The 16,520-nt window shown below is 56.0% G+C and overlaps 2 protein-coding genes across 5 annotated transcripts in view; one reads left to right on the top strand and one right to left on the bottom strand.

Moving 5' to 3' along the window:
- The window catches only part of TMEM63C (transmembrane protein 63C), a 135,115-nt gene that overhangs the window by 107,862 nt on the left and 10,733 nt on the right, over positions 1–16,520 (bottom strand). The gene's annotated exons all lie outside the window — the stretch shown is intronic.
- On the top strand, positions 820–11,814 carry ZDHHC22 (zinc finger DHHC-type palmitoyltransferase 22). Its single transcript, XM_067729474.1, has 3 exons — positions 820–1,047; positions 3,029–3,568; positions 9,106–11,814. The coding sequence occupies exons 2-3, from the start codon at positions 3,043–3,045 to the stop codon at positions 9,369–9,371; spliced, it is 792 nt and encodes a 263-aa protein (XP_067585575.1). The 5' UTR covers positions 820–1,047; positions 3,029–3,042; the 3' UTR covers positions 9,372–11,814.

Raw genomic sequence — 16,520 nt, forward strand, 5'->3', positions numbered from 1 at the left:
TCTGTGTCTGGATGAACCACTCAGTTGTCCTCCCTTCTCCCAAATCAGAGCTCTCCCTGGGTCTCAGGGTGATGCTGCGTTGTGTAGAGGCTGAGAGCAGGTCCATTAGTTCAAATCCAGGCTCTGTCACTTACCCGCTCTGTGTCCTTGGGCATGTGACTTAGCTTCTCTGTGCACCAATCTCCTCATCCATACAAGGGGATCATGGAGCTTCTGCTGAGAGGATCAACAAAGCTGCCTTATGCTAAAGGCTTATTAGCACAGTGCCTGGTTCCTAGTAAGGACCCAATAGATAGAGTCAATGGTTATAAAATAATGCTCAAATAGTGCTCACCATAGGTAGGCCCTGTTTAAGGGCTTTACATAAATTGTTGTCATATAACCCTCACATCTCTGTTTTACAGATGGGGAAACTGGAATCTGAAGATCACACAGTAGTGAATGATGGATATTCAGACCCGGGCAGACAGGCTCCAGAGTCGGGGCTCTCAGCACTTCTGTGCACAATGACTTTGATCTTTATGGGTGTTGCCCCTGGCAAGCTGAACTCCTAAACCCCCAGGTTTTCCTCGGTCCGAGAATGGAGAGCAGCGGAGGGCTGTTAGCCACAGTGGGGAGGGAAGGAGCAGATGATGGTTAGAGCATCACATCAGGGTGGAATCCAGAGCTCCCAGCTGGAACCAGTGGCTGAAGTCAGGCGGGGAGCCCCAGCCCGCTCCAGAGGAGTGAGGGGAGGAAGGGGGGCAAGTCCCCGAGGCTGAGAGGGGTGGCCAGAGCACCGCCCCTAGGAGGGGAGGGAGGGGTGGCGGGCTGGGGGCGGGGGTGCCCAGCTGCCATCCCCGCCGTCTCCTGGCCCCCACTCGCCGGCGCCCCAGTGGGAGGACGGCAGCTGCCCGCTCCCTCCTCCCCACACCCCCGCTACCTGCCCAGTCCCCGAAGCGAAGCGTGAGGAGGCTGCGAGCCAGCGGGGCCGAGCCCACAACTTTGCAGCCTCGGGGAGGGCGAGAGCCGGCGTGCAGGGCTCCTCTTGTCCGCGACCAGAGCTTGGTGAGTTCATTTCCCCACTGCTCTGCGGCGGTGCGGCGGCGGCGGCCGCGCGGGGGGCGGCTTCCCGGGCGTCCGGGAGGCGGTGGCCGGCGGCCGCCCGCGCTGCCTGCCTCGCTAGGGCTCCGGCTGTGCCGCCCGCCGCCGCGGGCGCGGCCGGCGCCAGTGCTAAACGGCCACCGGGCCGCCCCGGCGGTCTCCGATGTCCCTTCTCCCGCACAGGGCCGGGGCTGCGGTGCGGCCGCCCGCCGTGCGCCCCTCACTCCCCCAGCCCGTCCTTCGCCTTCCAGGCGCCGCCGCGCATCTGGAGGCTGCTCCCGCGGCCCCCCTGGCGACCAGCGTGGGGAAGACACTCGCTTCGCCGGATCCCGGGCCAGGGCTCTCTAGGGTGGTCAGCGCCGCCGCAGCCCCCGGGAGCCCCCAGCGACCACCCCCTGGCGTGCCCTGCGCTGAGCCCCTGCGGCGGAGAGAGACCCGCGGTCCGCATGGCTGGCGCGAGTCTCCTGGGGCACTGGCACCTGCAAAGGGGACTCCAAGGTGATCAGTCACCCAGTGGGGACGGGACAGCCTGGACGGAGGCCTAGTGGCATTCGCCCGTCCTGGGTGCAGCAGCCTTCCCAGAACTTTTCTCGCGCCTCGGGCTCGCCTGCTCCTTAGCCCCTGGAAAAGTTCTCGCGGGCGCCCGGAATCCTATTTTTCAGTGGCTTCCGAAGCCGGGCAGGAACCGGGGCTGTGGGGCGGGGTGGAATAAATTTGTGGTAGGGCTGCGCTCAGCGGCGGGGGTCGATCCCCTGGAAACCTGGCCAAGCATCCACGCCTGCGCCCAGGGAGAGCTTGTTGGCATCGAAGGGGTTTCAGCGCCATCGGGGTTGTTTGGGTTTCTCGCTCCAGGAGGGCGGGAGGAAAGCGCGGATGGGGGGGGGGGCGATTTTAATTTCGTCGCCTCAAATGAAAACGCTCTTTGCCAAGAAATAGCTAGGGCAGCCAGCTTCGGAGAGATGGGCTGACCGGAAACGGCTGACACAGGTATTCCTGCTGCGCCCCCCATCCCACCCATCGCCTAAGTGCTTGTGGAAATGTATCGATTGTTGTCATTGATTTTTTCTAAAAAGCCAGGTGGCAGCGGCTGCGTGTGTGTACACACAGATACACACAAACACAGATACCGAGGCACACACAGATTACACATACAAAATCACACACAAGGAGCACCCCCCGCACACACACACACACGCACACACACACACACACACACACAGGCAAGCACACATACCCCCAAAGCTCTTTGCGTTATGCGTAAGGTCCCTGAGTATTGCCCAATATGGGGGGGTGGCAAGGAGAAAGGGGAGGTGAAACAGTACTTCCAGTAGGCCATTTCTATCTGCCCCCACCCCAGATCTTCTGCTTTCTCCTCCTAGGGGGTCTGAAGGAGGAATCCCAAACCTGGGCACGTCTCCACTGCCATAAAAAAGCAGAGCTCTAGGGGCTTCCCTGGTGGCGCAGTGGTTGAGAGTCCGCCTGCCAATGCAGGGGACGCCGGTTCGTGCCCCGGTGCGGGAGGATCCCACATACCGCGGAGCGGCTGGGCCCGAGGCCGCGGCAGTGAGAGGCACGCGTACCAGAAAAAAAAAGCAGAGCCCTAGGCAGCCCCCCCGCCGCCCGCCGCTCCTCCACCCCCAGCCACCTCCTACGGACTGAGAACAAGTCCCCACCTCGCCCTCCTTGTACCTGACCCCCGGGCCGTCAAGGCGCCGAGGTGCCTCAAAAACGGAGGAGGTGGGCACCAGAAGGTAGGGCTTGGCTCCCAGACGCTGTCACGATCTTGGGGTCTCACGCCTGCTTGGTCACGGGTTAGGGAAGAGAGGAGGGGTGGTCCGAGGGACATGGATTTGCGTGGAGCAGGACGGACAGACAGCGCCGGGGAGAGCCCTAGGGAGCCCTCCGAACGCTGCAGTGAGTCTTCCTCTCCCCCTGGGCCCCTTAGGAATGTAATCGAGGATGCTGGCCCTCAGGCTGCTCAACGTGGTGGCCCCCGCCTACTTCCTGTGCATCTCCCTGGTGACCTTCGTGCTGCAGCTCTTCCTCTTCCTGCCTAGTATGCGTGAGGACCCCTCGGCCGCCCGGCTCTTCTCACCTGCGCTGCTCCACGGGGCATTCTTCCTGTTCCTCTCAACCAACGCCCTGGGTAATTACGTCCTGGTCATCCAGAACTCCCCAGACGACCTGGACGCCTGCCAGGGGACCGCAGCCAGGAGGGCCCTGTGCCCTCCGCCCAGCGCCCACTTCTGCCGAGTGTGCGCCAGAGTCACCCTGAGGCACGACCATCACTGTTTCTTCACCGGCAACTGCATCGGGAGCAGGAACATGCGCAACTTCATCCTGTTCTGCCTCTACACCTCCCTGGCCTGCCTCTACTCCATGGTGGCCGGCGTGGCCTACATCTCCGCAGTCCTTTCCATCTCCTTCGCCCACCCCCTGGCCTTCCTCACGCTCCTTCCCACCTCCATCAGCCAGTTCTTCTCCGGTGAGTGGACCTTGGCAGGCAGGTTGGGCCCTATGCAAAGACCTTCTACCTCAACCCCAAGTTTGCCAGATTTAGCAAATACAGGATGCCCAATTAAATTGTAATTTCAGATAAACAATGCATAACTATTTAATATAAGTATTTCCTGAATATTGCAGCGGACATACTTACACTAAAGTTTTTTAGTTATCTGTTTGAAATTCAGACTAACTGGGCAGGGCTTCCCTGGTGGCGCAGTGGTTGAGGGTCCGCCTGCCGATGCAGGGGACACGGGTTCGTGCCCCGGTCCGGGAAGATCCCACATGCCGCGGAGCGGCTGGGCCCGTGAGCCATGGCCGCTGAGCCTGCACTTCCGGAGCCTGTGCTCCGCAACGGGAGAGGCCACAACAGTGAGAGGCCCGCGTACCACAAAAAAAAAAAAAAACAAAAGCAGACTAACTGGGCATGCTGTATGTCAGCTGGCAACCTCCCTCCCCACATCCATCCTCATTCATCTTCTCCTCGGTGCTCGCCGCTGCCCATTTGCTCATAGAATTGTGGCAAACCAGGCAATACACCTGCCCTGTGCCAGGAGGGGCTGATTGCTGGCCGTCCCTCCGTGCAGCCTGTGAGGTACCCCCGTGCTATGTCCTTCCTCTGCCTGGACCCCAATCCTGCTCACATTCCTCTGAGGACTTTGCCCTCCAAAGGTCTTGCTGGTCAACCACAGTAAGGCTGACCAGGGTGCCGGGCCAGTCCCAGCAGGAGGCTAACCCTCGCCCTCCTACCCACTATGTTTGACCCCCTCCAGGTGGTCCTCCAGTCTGCAGATGGCTCAGAGCAAGGAGCATCTGGTTGGAGATGCAGCCATATTTAATGGCTCCATCTTCACACCACAGCGCCATGGGACTGGCGTGGGATCTGACCCTCCAGGAGGCTCTTACACTTGCAGGAGCCAGGCATGTAGACCTTCACGCTGGGGCTCAGCTATGCCCCCTGGTGAGGACTGTGCTTTATATAGCGTACCCCAAGGAGAGTACCCCAAGGAGAACCTGGTTCCTGGTGGCAGGGACCAGGCCTTGACACCGGTCAGGACCCACCCTGCCTGGCCATGAAATTGGCCCCTACCTCATTTCCTTCACTCCACCTACCCCGGCCTTTGACTCTGACTGACTTGGCTGTTACAATTAGTAGCATGCACATAGGGACACGTAGCTGTGCGTGTGTGATGTCATCTCCATTTCTCATGAAGAAACTGAGGCTCAGATGGGGTTAAATGGCTCCCCAGGATCTTAGTACTTCCGAGCAGCAGCCTCTGGCCTGCCTCCCAGGTCTTTAGACAACGCGCAGCAGCGGAGGGAATACAGCGTGTTTCATACCCCACTGACCTTTCAGGGACAAAAAAGACAGAGTGCAGCTTCTTCCACTGAGAGCCCCAAATTGTCTTGATATGCCTGGGCTGGACATTCATAAAATTTGGCCCCACTCTGGGGGAAGCCATCGTTTTGGTCTTTGTTGGGGCCTCAGCCCAGTCCTCTGCAGGTGTAAAACTTTGTGCCATTTGGCAGTGGGAACACAGAGGCCCTGGAGGAAGGACCCAGCTATGAGGGTTGCCTTGAGGGCTGGTGGTTGAGCTGGACCCAGAACTCAGAGCTCTCCGACCTTCTGGATCCTGGCGCCAGCATAGGAGGCTGCTGGGACTGAAATAGCCAGGACGAGGGAGGGAAAGTGGGCGGGCTAGGCGGTAGAGTGTGAGCACAGGCAGGTGGAGAGATGAGGAGAGCCAGAGAGGCTGATTACACTTTCTTTTCCAAGTAGTTTCATCACATAAAAATGGATGCTTCCAAAGAGAGGATCTTGAAATGGTTTGATTTAAGCTGGGCTTGAGGCCTGTCCATATGTGCTAGGTTTGGGTGGGAGACAGGAAAGTAAAGAAGAGGAACCTCTTGCTTTGATCTGATGAGGGAGCAGAGCCAGTCAGTGCCTATCCTGGGGCCCAGATCCCTATTGTAGCAGAAAAATGAGTCCCACTATCTTTTACCTCCTCACCAGACCCACTAGGAAAAGGAGGACAAGATTTCTTTTTCTTTTTCTTTTTCTTATTTGGCTGCATTGGGTCTTAGCCGCGGCACGCAGGATCTTCATTGTCGCGTGCAGGATCTTTTGTTGCGGTTCATGGGCTCTTTGCTGCGGCGCGCGAGCTTCTCTCTAGTTGTGGTGCTCGGGCTCCGGAGTGGCGGTGCGGGGACTCTCTAGTTGTCCCGCGGGCCCTAGAGTGCACGGGCTTAGTTGCCCCATGGCATGTGGGATCTTAGTTCCCCGACCAGGGATCAAACCCACATCCCCTGCACTGGAAGGCAGATTCCTAACTACTGGACCACCAGGGAAGTCCCGAGGCCGTGATTTCTAATCTCCAACTCTCCCATCTCATCCTCCTCCTTTGCTGGCCTTTCATCTTTCCCCTTGACAGCCCTTCTCTCGCCTGCCCTGACACACACCTCACCTGTTCAGCTTCTCCCTTCCTGTCCCTTCTCCCTCTCTTCTCAACCCAGATGGTTGATGGCACTGCCCTCTCATCTGCTCCAGAGGTCAGGTGGACAGGAAGTAAAAAGGGACAAGTCGTTTGCTAGATTGAGCTGTCCCCAACTGTGGTACTGCCCCTAAGGCAGATCTGCCACCAGAGCACGGGATGGCCGTGTGTGGGCCCCGTGAGCCAGAAGTGGGGTGGGTGTCTTCTGGTGGCTGTACCCACATGCCCTCCGTTGATGCCAGAGAGGAAGGAGACTGGCCAGTTAGATTTTAGAAGCTGTTCTTTCTTTTGGCTTCGTGGGACCAGTACAGGTTGTGTCACTTCTCTGAGCCTCATTCTTCTCATCTGGGAAATGGAGATGACACCATCTGACCTGTGTCGTGGCATTTGGAAAAGTACGCCAGTGTGGTGAGTGCCAGAAAGTCCAGTAGAAGGGAAAAGGGGTTAATATTTGTTGAGCAAATATTATGTGCTAACCACTGTGCAGGTCTCATTTCATCCAATCCTCAGGACAAGTTTGTGAGGTAGGTATTATTATATCATTTTTAAAGACTCAGCAACCAAAGGCTTAACAAGGTTAAGTTGCTTTGAAAGCACACAGCTAGTATGAGTCCAACCCAAGCTTTGGACTCAGAGCTGCTAGCCTCCAGAGCCCACATTCTTCCCACAATACTGCCTCCCTGCAGTTGCTTCTTGATGAATGAGCCACTTTGGGAGGGAGAGAGCTTCTTATCCCAGGATGTATATTAAAGATGCTGGGTGATGATCTGTCAGAGGTGCTATAGGTGCTTGGTGGAAAGCCAGGGTGGAGTGATTGGGTGGTGTGACCCTTCAGGCCCATTAGGAATATTCTGTGATTTTCTAAAAGAAGCAGAACTATTATTAAATAGTTCAGAGAAGCTGAGGCAGCCAGGCTAGGCAGCTTCAAACACTTTGAGAGAAAGCATGTCCCCAGATTAGCCTTTTGTAGCTGCTGCAAGGGGCCGGGGAAAGGCCACAAGGTCTTTTCTTCATGCCTTGATTTAGCGCCAGAAAAAAGAGACTGTGGAAAACAGCTTCCATCAGCCCAGGCTTGTCCCTGAGGCTGAGGTGCAAGGCAGGCTTGCGCTCGACAGCTCTGATGTTTGCACAGCCCAGCTTGAACGCCATCTTTGCCTGTAGCATTCCTGCACCCCAGAGGGCACCATGGTTCCAGGATCCTTCATCCTGCACATGGCTGCATGAGCTAACCTGTGCTGACAAGGAAGAAGTAGGTCAGAGGCATGGCACAGCGCAAGGTGAGCCCTGTACCGTTGCTGCCCCCTGCCCCCCGTGCAAGCCAGCTGGACTGAGCTTTCCGTCCCCTGGACAGCAGGACTTTATTTGTCCCCAAGTTTGCAAAGAGAAACCTGCTATCAAAGCTCCTAGGGCTGAGGGCAAGAGGGGGATGCTCATGAGCAAACCTGAGTCATATCCACATCCTCCTGGCCACTGAGTCCACCATTGCTCAGATTGGAAAAGTGTTTTTTTTAATTTATTTATTTGGTTGCACTGGGTCTTAGTTGTGACAGGCGGGCTCCTTAGTTGAGGCTCACAGGCTGCTTAATTGTGGCATGCGAACTCTTAGTTGTGGCATGCATGTGGGATCTCGTTCCCTGACCAGGGATCGAACCTGGGCCCCCTGCATAGGGAGCGTGAAGTCTTAACCACTGCGCCACCAGGGAAGTCCCTGGAAAAGTTTTAAAAGCCCAGCCCTCAGGGGTCTGGGAATGGAAACGTGGGGAGCTGAGAAGAGGTCCGTGGGCACCATGGGAAGCTGGAGAAGGGAGGAATAGGGTTGAGATTTGCAGAGGTTGAATAGGTTATAAGGTAGGGTCTCTGGCATCTCACTGGAGGAAGTGATGGTGAGCTTGCCCTGCTGGAGAGAGGGGCTGAGGAGGGCTTTTGAGTTCTCTCCTGGGCCCACTGCCCTGGCTGCTGGGCAGGTCAAGGCTGCTAAAGTTGTAACCCAGTCAGATCTCCAAGCCCTGGAAAGGAGAAGGAGAAAGCGTGATGGTCTTAAGAGTTAAGCTTGAGCCCCTTTTGGAGGTAGTCTCCTTATCTGTGAAGGATGCCCAGCAGGGAGTGCTGCGCTGAGTGTGAACCAGAATGCTGGCCACTGCGCACACAATTTCTCTGAAACGTGCAACCCCATGGAGTCATTGTTGTTATACCCATTTTACATTATGAGCAAACTGCAGCTCAGACAAGTTAAGAAACTTGTGCAAGACCACAGAGCTGGGAGATTCAAACTTAGCACGGACCGGCCACCCCAACTCGGAGGAAGAGTGGAGAATTTCTTACTCAGTGATGTTTAAACCAGTCATGGAGAGTGCTGGTTTAGAGGGGTTTAGGGAAGGTCCACCTCAAGGCAGGGACCTAGACTGATGACCTTGGGGGCCTTTTCCAGCCTTAGCAAGCTCTGACAGGACGGCTGTGGCTGAAAGTTCCAGTGCCATACTGTCCTCTTTTTAACATTGATGACTGAATTATCCTCTGCACTGCCTTGAAACTCGTGATTTATTCTTCTTGATGACTAGGCCCTGTTCTCCATCATGCTGTCACTTTCCCGAGTCCTCCCAGCCAGTGCTCACAGCTCCGAGGAGAAGGCACTGCAGTCTAGACAGCTGCCCAGGCACCAGCTCCCTCTCCAGGGTCCTCAGCTCACTCCTCTCTCCTCCTGAAAAACAACCCTTCTCCCTGTTTCTAGCCCCAAAAGAGAAGGCAGAGAGAGAGAGAGAGAGATGGTATCACTGACCCTGAGGAAATGCTAGCATCTAGGCACTGCCCATAGAAGCGTCTCCCACGTCCCCAGTTCTCCTCTCTCGCCTCAGGAGCCATCAGCAGTAAGAAGAAGTTAGGACAACTTGTTCCTCTCCCTCGCTGCCGAGCTGAGATGTAGCTTCAATCTCATTAATCTCCCTCCCTAGTGGAAAGCGCCTGCTTGGACGGCAGTTCGGGGCGTGGCCTGGGTGTAAAGCGATTCTGTTGTTTTCCCGCCCCCCTGCAGGAGCTGTCCTTGGTCCTGAAATGTTCGTCATTCTCATGCTCTACCTCTGGTTTGCCGTCGGCCTGGCCTGCGCTGGCTTCTGCTGCCATCAGCTGCTGCTGATCCTCCGGGGGCAGACCCGCCACCAGGTGCGGAAGGGGGTGGCAGTGAGGGCCCGGCCTTGGCGCAAGAACTTACAGGAGGTCTTCGGAAAGAGGTGGCTCCTGGGCCTGCTGGTCCCCATGTTCAATGTTGGAAGTGAGAGCTCCAAGCAGCGGGACAAGTAGCAGGCACTCCCATCATTCCTCTGTGTGTGTGTGTTGACTCCTCGTGAACATAAGACCACAGCACCCTGTCTCCACCCATGGCCCACTACAGCTTTGGGCCGGTAAGGCCCTAGCATCCACCCCTGGTCTGTAACATACAGAGAACAGCGTTGGCTGGTGGATCATGACAAGGAGGGAAAATGGCCACTGAGGCGTTGCTAGGTTCCCCGTGAGCCAGCCTGGTGGCTGCTAACCGTTCAGAGCTTCTCTTTTGTTTCTTCCCCCTTGGGGTGCCTGCTTTTCCCCTCTGCCTGGTTCACCCACGCTCCACCAAGTCTCATGACATCACTGCTATCTGCTAGAGCTTTTCCTCTCAGCCCCATGTCAGGAGTCGGGAGGGGATTCTTGCTGCTGGTATGCAGCTCCCCAGGACCTGGAGTCTGGCAAAAGGTTTAAAATTACCACGTGTGAGAGGCAGCCAAGTCAGCTCTGCCAGCTGCTAGTGAGGTTGGGAAAGGAGGGGTGTGTGTCCTCATCCCCTCCGTGGAATTGTGAACAATGGAGGGAAAAAAGAACTCAGCAGCTCGCTGCCCAGCCCTCAAGTTGCAAGGCCTTTTTCTGGGAGACAGCAGCCAATGGCCTGGGACTTCTAGCTGCTGTCCCCTGTCCACCCCGCCCCAGCCGGCTACCCAGTGCCATCCAGGGCCTGGCTGGATGCTTCCTTTCCCTGGCACTCTTCCAGCCTCTGGGTCTTTGCTAGATGCTGGGAAGGCAAGGAAGAAGAGAGAAGGAAAGGGAGATACTGATAAATGAGAGTGGTGTGTGACTGCACAACCATATAGAAGGGGGGGCATGTGATCGTGTGTGTGTGTGTGTGTGAGAGAGAGAGAGATAGAGAGAGAGAGAGAGAGAGAGAGAGAGAGAAAGTGGTGAGGAATGTTGTTATGAAAATAGAGAAAGAATGGGAAGAGAGAGGGTCACACAGAGATTGGGCACTGGGATATTTGGGGACTGAGAATGAAAGGGGCAAATGGGTTCATTTCTGAAGGACATTCTAGCAGCTAAAGCTGTTCAGTGTTTGAATAGTTGCCTGGGAAGGTAGTGAGTGCCTCACAACTGGAGGTATTCCAGAAGGGACTAGGCAGTCATCTGGCAGGCATGCTGTGGAAAGAATTTCTGCACAGGGTCAGGGAAAGGAAGATCCTTTCCCACCCCAAGATGCCAGTGTCTTCTTCATGATTGCCAGGTCCAGAGGCAAGATCTGCAGAGACACCTGTGAATTATTTGCTTTCGTGGAGGATGGGGCGGGATGGAGTAGTCTGAAAATCATGATGCAAACTTTCAGGACCCTACCTGACCACCAGCGAGATGGGACTACTAGGTATTAATGCTAGTTGAGGGGGTTGGCCTTTGAGGACAGGGAGATGGGGCAGTGTCAGGGGCAGGTCGGGGCAGTGGTGGGGAGAGCAAAGCTGGAAAATCACGTTCAACTCTGAGGAGTGAGATTGGGAGAGTTGAGGCTCAGGAACAGGGAGACCGGAATATAGGGGTGCAATTGGGAGACCAGCCCTGACTAGCTCTGGATGAGGGCACTGCTCTGCATTCTGGGACCCAGAAGACCAGACTCCTGGGGCATATGAGGGAGTGGGGACAACACAAGCGCCCCCTCCTGACCGGGTCCCAAGGCCGTTCTGCCATCCAGTCTGCTGGAGCCCACACTCTGCAGTGTCCAGCTGGTGGCCACAGTGACCCCAACCGTTGCCACACGACACTGCACAGCACCTCGAGTTCTCGAGCAGAGCTTGGGAGGACTTTATCTTGGTTCTGCCTTCATGGCCCCTAGAGAACTAATGTAGTAATGGTGCCACCTGCTCATAGTTCTCCCTCTTATATTATTCACTCATTCATCCTACATGTATTTACTGAGCACCAACTGTGTGCCAGGTCTCCACCAGGCACTGGTGTACGGTGGTGAACAGGATGAAATCCCTGCCACCAGGAGCATCCTGTTGCTGACCCCATGTCCCCACCCCCTGCAAAACAGTCACTCCGCCATCTTGCTGGGCAGCAGGATAGGTCGCTTGGAGGGGAAGGATGTGGCGGAGAGGGTTGCAGGGGAGCCCAGGCTTCCTGGATGGAGGGGTCATTGGGGCGGGGGGGGCATCCTCACCCTCAGTTCTGACCATATTGAATCAGTGGGAGTGGAAGGCGAGAAGGGAAAGGGCCTGGCTCACTCCTGACCCCAAAGCTCAGGCTTGGAAGCCAGCCCTGCCCTGCTCAGTCTCCTGGAGGCTCAGCAGTGTGAGGGAGCAAAAGGGATACGTGCAGGGAGTCATCTCCTGGCTGACTGGCCAGTGGGGGTGACAGTGGGGAGGTTGCCAGGTGTAGGACTTGAGAAATATTTGTACACATGGCCCTATAATGTCGATGAAGAACATCAATAAAATATGTGGTTTTAAATTGGGCTTGTTGTGATGGTTTTGGCGCTCTGGTTGGTAGCAGGGCTGGCAAGGCTGGAGTATACCGACACCGTCATACTAGCTGCTAAAATATTTAAGGTAAGTATTAAAAACGCTTCTGTTCCAGTAGGTAAGTAACCAGTGTCCAGACTCCCTGAGTAATCCGCCCCTGCTGCCCAGACACTGTTGCTCCTTCCCTGGGATCCGGGCTCACCTCGAATCCAGCGATGAAAAGGGCAGCGCCTGGCAGCGGCGCGGGGTCCCCAGGATCCTGCTCCAGCCCTTCAGCCAGTGTCCACTGTGAGTGGTCAGGATTGTGCCACGTGGTTGGTAAAAGTGCGGGTATCAACCCTGGTTGGTAGCAGGTCCGCGTGGACCCACAGGCACCAGGGACGGAATGTCCCACCTGGGAACTTGCCTCCGCCTCCCTCTCGCAATCCCTCTCTCCCACTCCTTCCCATGACAGCTGGGGAGTGAATGAAGAGGGGAGTCCGCCTGGTCCTCCATTTCAGCCAGAGCTGCCCACCACCGAGGATCAGGCAGGGCCCCCTCCTCTCGGCCCCTATAATACGTGGACACCTTGGCAGCTGGGAGGGTGTTGAGCCCTGCAGGGAGGGAGTGGTCCCTGAGCAGGGGAATGGGCATAGCCTCTGATGCATCCAAAGATGTGCAGGCCTGGACTGATGGAAGACACAGCTGCGAAGTGCTCATTCTACTTGGGCTGTTGAAGAACCTTCAGCCAAGGTCAGTGTTGTATATGGGTCGGCATTCCCTGAACACACACCAAGGGGCAACCAGCAAGGCAGTCCCGAGATGTGCTGGGGCCAGCGGGAAGGGATGAATGGAGCTGCAGCTAACCCTCAGCACATTCTAGAGTGTGAGCTATCCATACTCCACAGGGCAGACACACCTGCCTTGTTCACACTGTACCCTGGATGCCTGGCAGGGACCAGGCACATAGTAGGTGCTCAGTGATTGCACAGATCCGTGCTCATTCACTCACCGCATACCTCTTCTTCCCCTGATGTGCCCAGCACTGGGCTGTGCACACAGTGGGGCTGGAAGACAAATGAGACAGCTCTGTTCTCTGGGGGTTCACATCCTGGGAGTGCTCAAAGGACGAAGAGAGCACATCCAGAGGTAGGGAGCAAGGAGCTTCCATTTGGGCAGAGCCTGGAAGGAGGGATGAGATCTCTGCAGGTGGAGAGGGATGGAGAGGGCTGTCCAGGTGGAGGGAACAGGCCTGGAGCCTTGGAATGATCGTGGAACAGTTAGGATAGGGGACATCACAGTGAGGCAGAGGGAGTTAAGGCTAAGAGTTGGGACCTGAGCAGAGGGGCCTTGAATGCCAAGCTAAGAGATCTGGAATAAATTTGACCGGTAATAGGGAACCATTGAAGGTTTTGAGCAAGGGAATTACCTGATTAGAGCTAGAGTTCAGAAAATGGAGCCTTGGCAGGTAGACTGGAAGTGGGAGGGACCAGGTAAGAGGCATTTGCTATGATCTGCGTATTATGTAACCAGGGTCTAGGGGGGAATAGTGGCTGTAGGCTGGTAAGGAACGGAAGATATCAGAGGCACTTCACAGACATGGAGCATGACTGAAGTGGCACTGGTGAAAGGATTCAAGGTGATCCTGAAGGTTGAGGTGGGGTGATCAGTGTGACCTCAAAGGACAGGCCATCAGGAGCACTGGAATTGGGAGGAGAACATGACCCTGGGCAGGGTTCAGGGCCCCTGAAGCGCTCGCCACTGTCATTGGCCCATTGGTTGGCAGTTGATGGTGTCACTCTTAATAACCACTCTGCAACCTTGAGTGGAGGAAGGGGTTCAGAGCTTTCTTACGCACAAGTCTCTGACTCCCAAAGCCGGGGGGTGGGGAACCATCTGCCTGTGGCAATAGAGGTCATAGGTCCTCTGGTCTCCACACCCAGTGGCAGACACAGGGAGATACTGGGCTCCCCAGCGCTCGGGAACCAAAGAAGCTTTGGGGAAACGATGTACTCGAGGAGACCTAAACCACATCCCCCTCCACTATAATGAGGAGCCCAGTCCTTCGGTCCTGGCAGCCATCTTTCAGCCAGTCTCCTCCACTAAGAGCATGGTTGTCCCTGTCACTCCATGTATTTGGTCCCCCCAGTGCCCTGGCTCCTCTCTGTACCCTGTGTCCTCCAACTGGCCTCATTGTTCCCCCTCACGTCCCTCCTGCCCTGCTTCTGGGCATGCACTCAGGGATGCTTGGGAAGCAGCCCCTCCTGCTGGGGAGAAAAGGGGGTGATGGGCAGAGAGCAAGGATGCCTGACTCCTGTCTTATCCCAGGTGCCTTAGAGATGAGGTAGAACCTTGGACCTGCTTAGCGGCCAGGCGAGGCTGCTGGTGGGGCAGGCGGTGTCTGGGGTAGCTCAGCTGCTCTTGGTGTTGGCCTCTGCCTCTGCCCTATTCCTCTCTCTCTGGGTCGTGCTGGCCCAGCTTCTCCATTCATGCCTCGAACATTCATTGATGCTGACTCGATGCCAGGCATGGTGCCAAAAACCAGGAAGGCAAAGATGAATGAGACCCATTGCCTGACCTGGGGGAGCTCACAGGGAAGAGGACCAATCACAGACGGTCCTGTGGTATGACAGCGCTGATGGAAGGAGGAAGACAGGGTGCTAGGGAAGCCTGGAGGAGAGCACTCACTCAGCCGTGGGTAGGCTGGAAGACTTCCCAGAGGAGGTGACATCTGGGTCACAGAGGATGAATAGGAGTTGGCTAGGCAGAAAAGCAAGGCTGTGGGTGGAAGTGGGGATGGGAAGGACTATCCAGGGGCAGGGATGCCAGTCGATTTCTGGGAATTTCAAGTCTCCATTTAGGAGTGATAGGAGCATGAGTATGCAACCACAGTCAGAGAAGATTTTAGTCCTAAGGGCACGCTCCCCCGTCTCCTCCCTCTGATCACTTCTTACGAACCCTTGGCTCATCCTAGGTCAAGGGTGTCCTGCTTGGGTGCATCAGGCACAAACTGATGTTTAGATCAGCAGGGTCCTCCAGGTTGGAGACCAAAGGCAGGGGGTCATGTTTATTGCCCAGAGTTTCAGCCTGAAGCTGCTGGAAAACTCAATTGGGACCATCGGAGATCCCTGGACCTCACCCTGGGCCCAAAGAGGGGCCTCTGGGAGCTCCCCATCACTCTTTCCTTCCCACCCAGACTCAGCAAATGCGGTTGGAAGGAAACTGTTTCTGCCAGGATGGCCTCCAGGAGCTCGAGTAGATTTGAAAAGCTGAAAACCCTGAAATGTAGGGATGACCTGCGTGATGTACAGTCTCCTGAGTTGACTGGCAAGGTCCACATCCCCCTTGTGGCCCGCTGCCCCCTCATGGGTGACCCCACACCCCACAACCACATGCCTCTTCCATCAGCCTAGGCCTCTCCCAGCCCCACTACATCCCACAGGGCCTCTCCTCAACTAGTCCAGCCCTGGGGGAATCTTCCCCTACACCTGGCAGCTCTAACTTCCTCCCTCCTTGTGGATTTCATCTCCCAACTCTACTGTGAACCTTAGAGGGCGGGAATGGGGACGATGAAGTGCCCTGGTTTCCCCCATTCCTAGTGTAGAGTGCAGTCCACTGACACTACTGTCGCAGTAATTCTACCGTGAGTGAGAATGGCCAGCACTTACTGAACATTCTCTGCATGGCAGGCCCTTGTCGTACACACACTTTACCTGTACTATTTATTCCTCATAGCAACCCCTTGAGGTATGATTTATTACTACCCCTATTTTCCAGATAAAGAAACTGAGGCCCAAAGAGGTTATCTAACTTGTCCAAAGCCTTGTGGCAGAGCTGGGATTCAAACCCAGGCTGCCTGCTCCTGACTTTATCCTTTTAACCCAGACACTAGATTGTCTTTCTACGTGGACTGTTGTAGACATCCAATAAATTCCCTGCTGAAAAGTAACAAGGAGTCGCATTTTTATTCATCAGTTCATTGACTGACTGATTCAGCCAACAAATTTATTGAGCACCTACTATGTGACAGGCCCTGGTGGGAACAGAGACAGGAATAAGGCTCAGCCTCTCTCTTCACAGAGCAGACAGTCAGCTGCTTAAGGTGACTGTGCAGGTGAAAACAGGCTGATTTCAGGAACTATGGGGTGTATCTGGTTCCTCCCAGACTGATGATGATGGCGAGTTGCCCTGGATGAAGCAGTTTCTACCAGAGACTGACTGTGCGGGTCTGAGGACAGTCCAGGCTGGGGGCCATCCTCCAGGGCTCAGGGACAATGCCTAGCCCAGGGGAAAGGCCTCAGTTATTTCCAGGCAGTTACTCCCAGGCAGTATCAGGGCACCTGCAGGTGGGGACCAGACACTGCCAGAAGGCTGAGCACAGCCGGGCACCTCTCACACCCCCTCCCACAGAGACCAGAGCAGGGGAGGCACCAAAGACCCTAAGATGGAGTGGGTCCTAAGGAGGAAGAGACACAGCCGCCAAAGCTCATCTACAACCTATGCGAAAAGAGAAGCCTCCGGAGGGGCCAAAGGGATAGCTGGCGAAGCGAGATCACATGTTAACGCCCTCCCCACTGAAGGCAGCCTTAGCCAGAAGCTAGCAGGCAGGGAGCAGGGCACTGACCTGAAACTCTGAGCCGAGAGCAGCTGAGAGCCAGCGTTGGGAGGCTTCCAGAGGGGAGGCAGTCCTGTGTGTGGGCTCCTTCCCAGAGTCCCTGTC

The sequence above is a fragment of the Pseudorca crassidens genome, chromosome 1 (assembly GCF_039906515.1).
Source record: "Pseudorca crassidens isolate mPseCra1 chromosome 1, mPseCra1.hap1, whole genome shotgun sequence".
NCBI classification, from domain to species: Eukaryota; Metazoa; Chordata; class Mammalia; order Artiodactyla; family Delphinidae; genus Pseudorca; species Pseudorca crassidens.

Bases quoted from the DNA above. Each gene is read 5' to 3' on its own strand.
- ZDHHC22 (XM_067729474.1), top strand. From the start codon at position 3,043: ATGCTGGCCCTCAGGCTGCTCAACGTGGTGGCCCCCGCCTACTTCCTG. The intron at 3,569-9,105 runs GTGAGTGGACCT...GCCCCCCTGCAG, and splicing joins CATCAGCCAGTTCTTCTCCG to GAGCTGTCCTTGGTCCTGAA.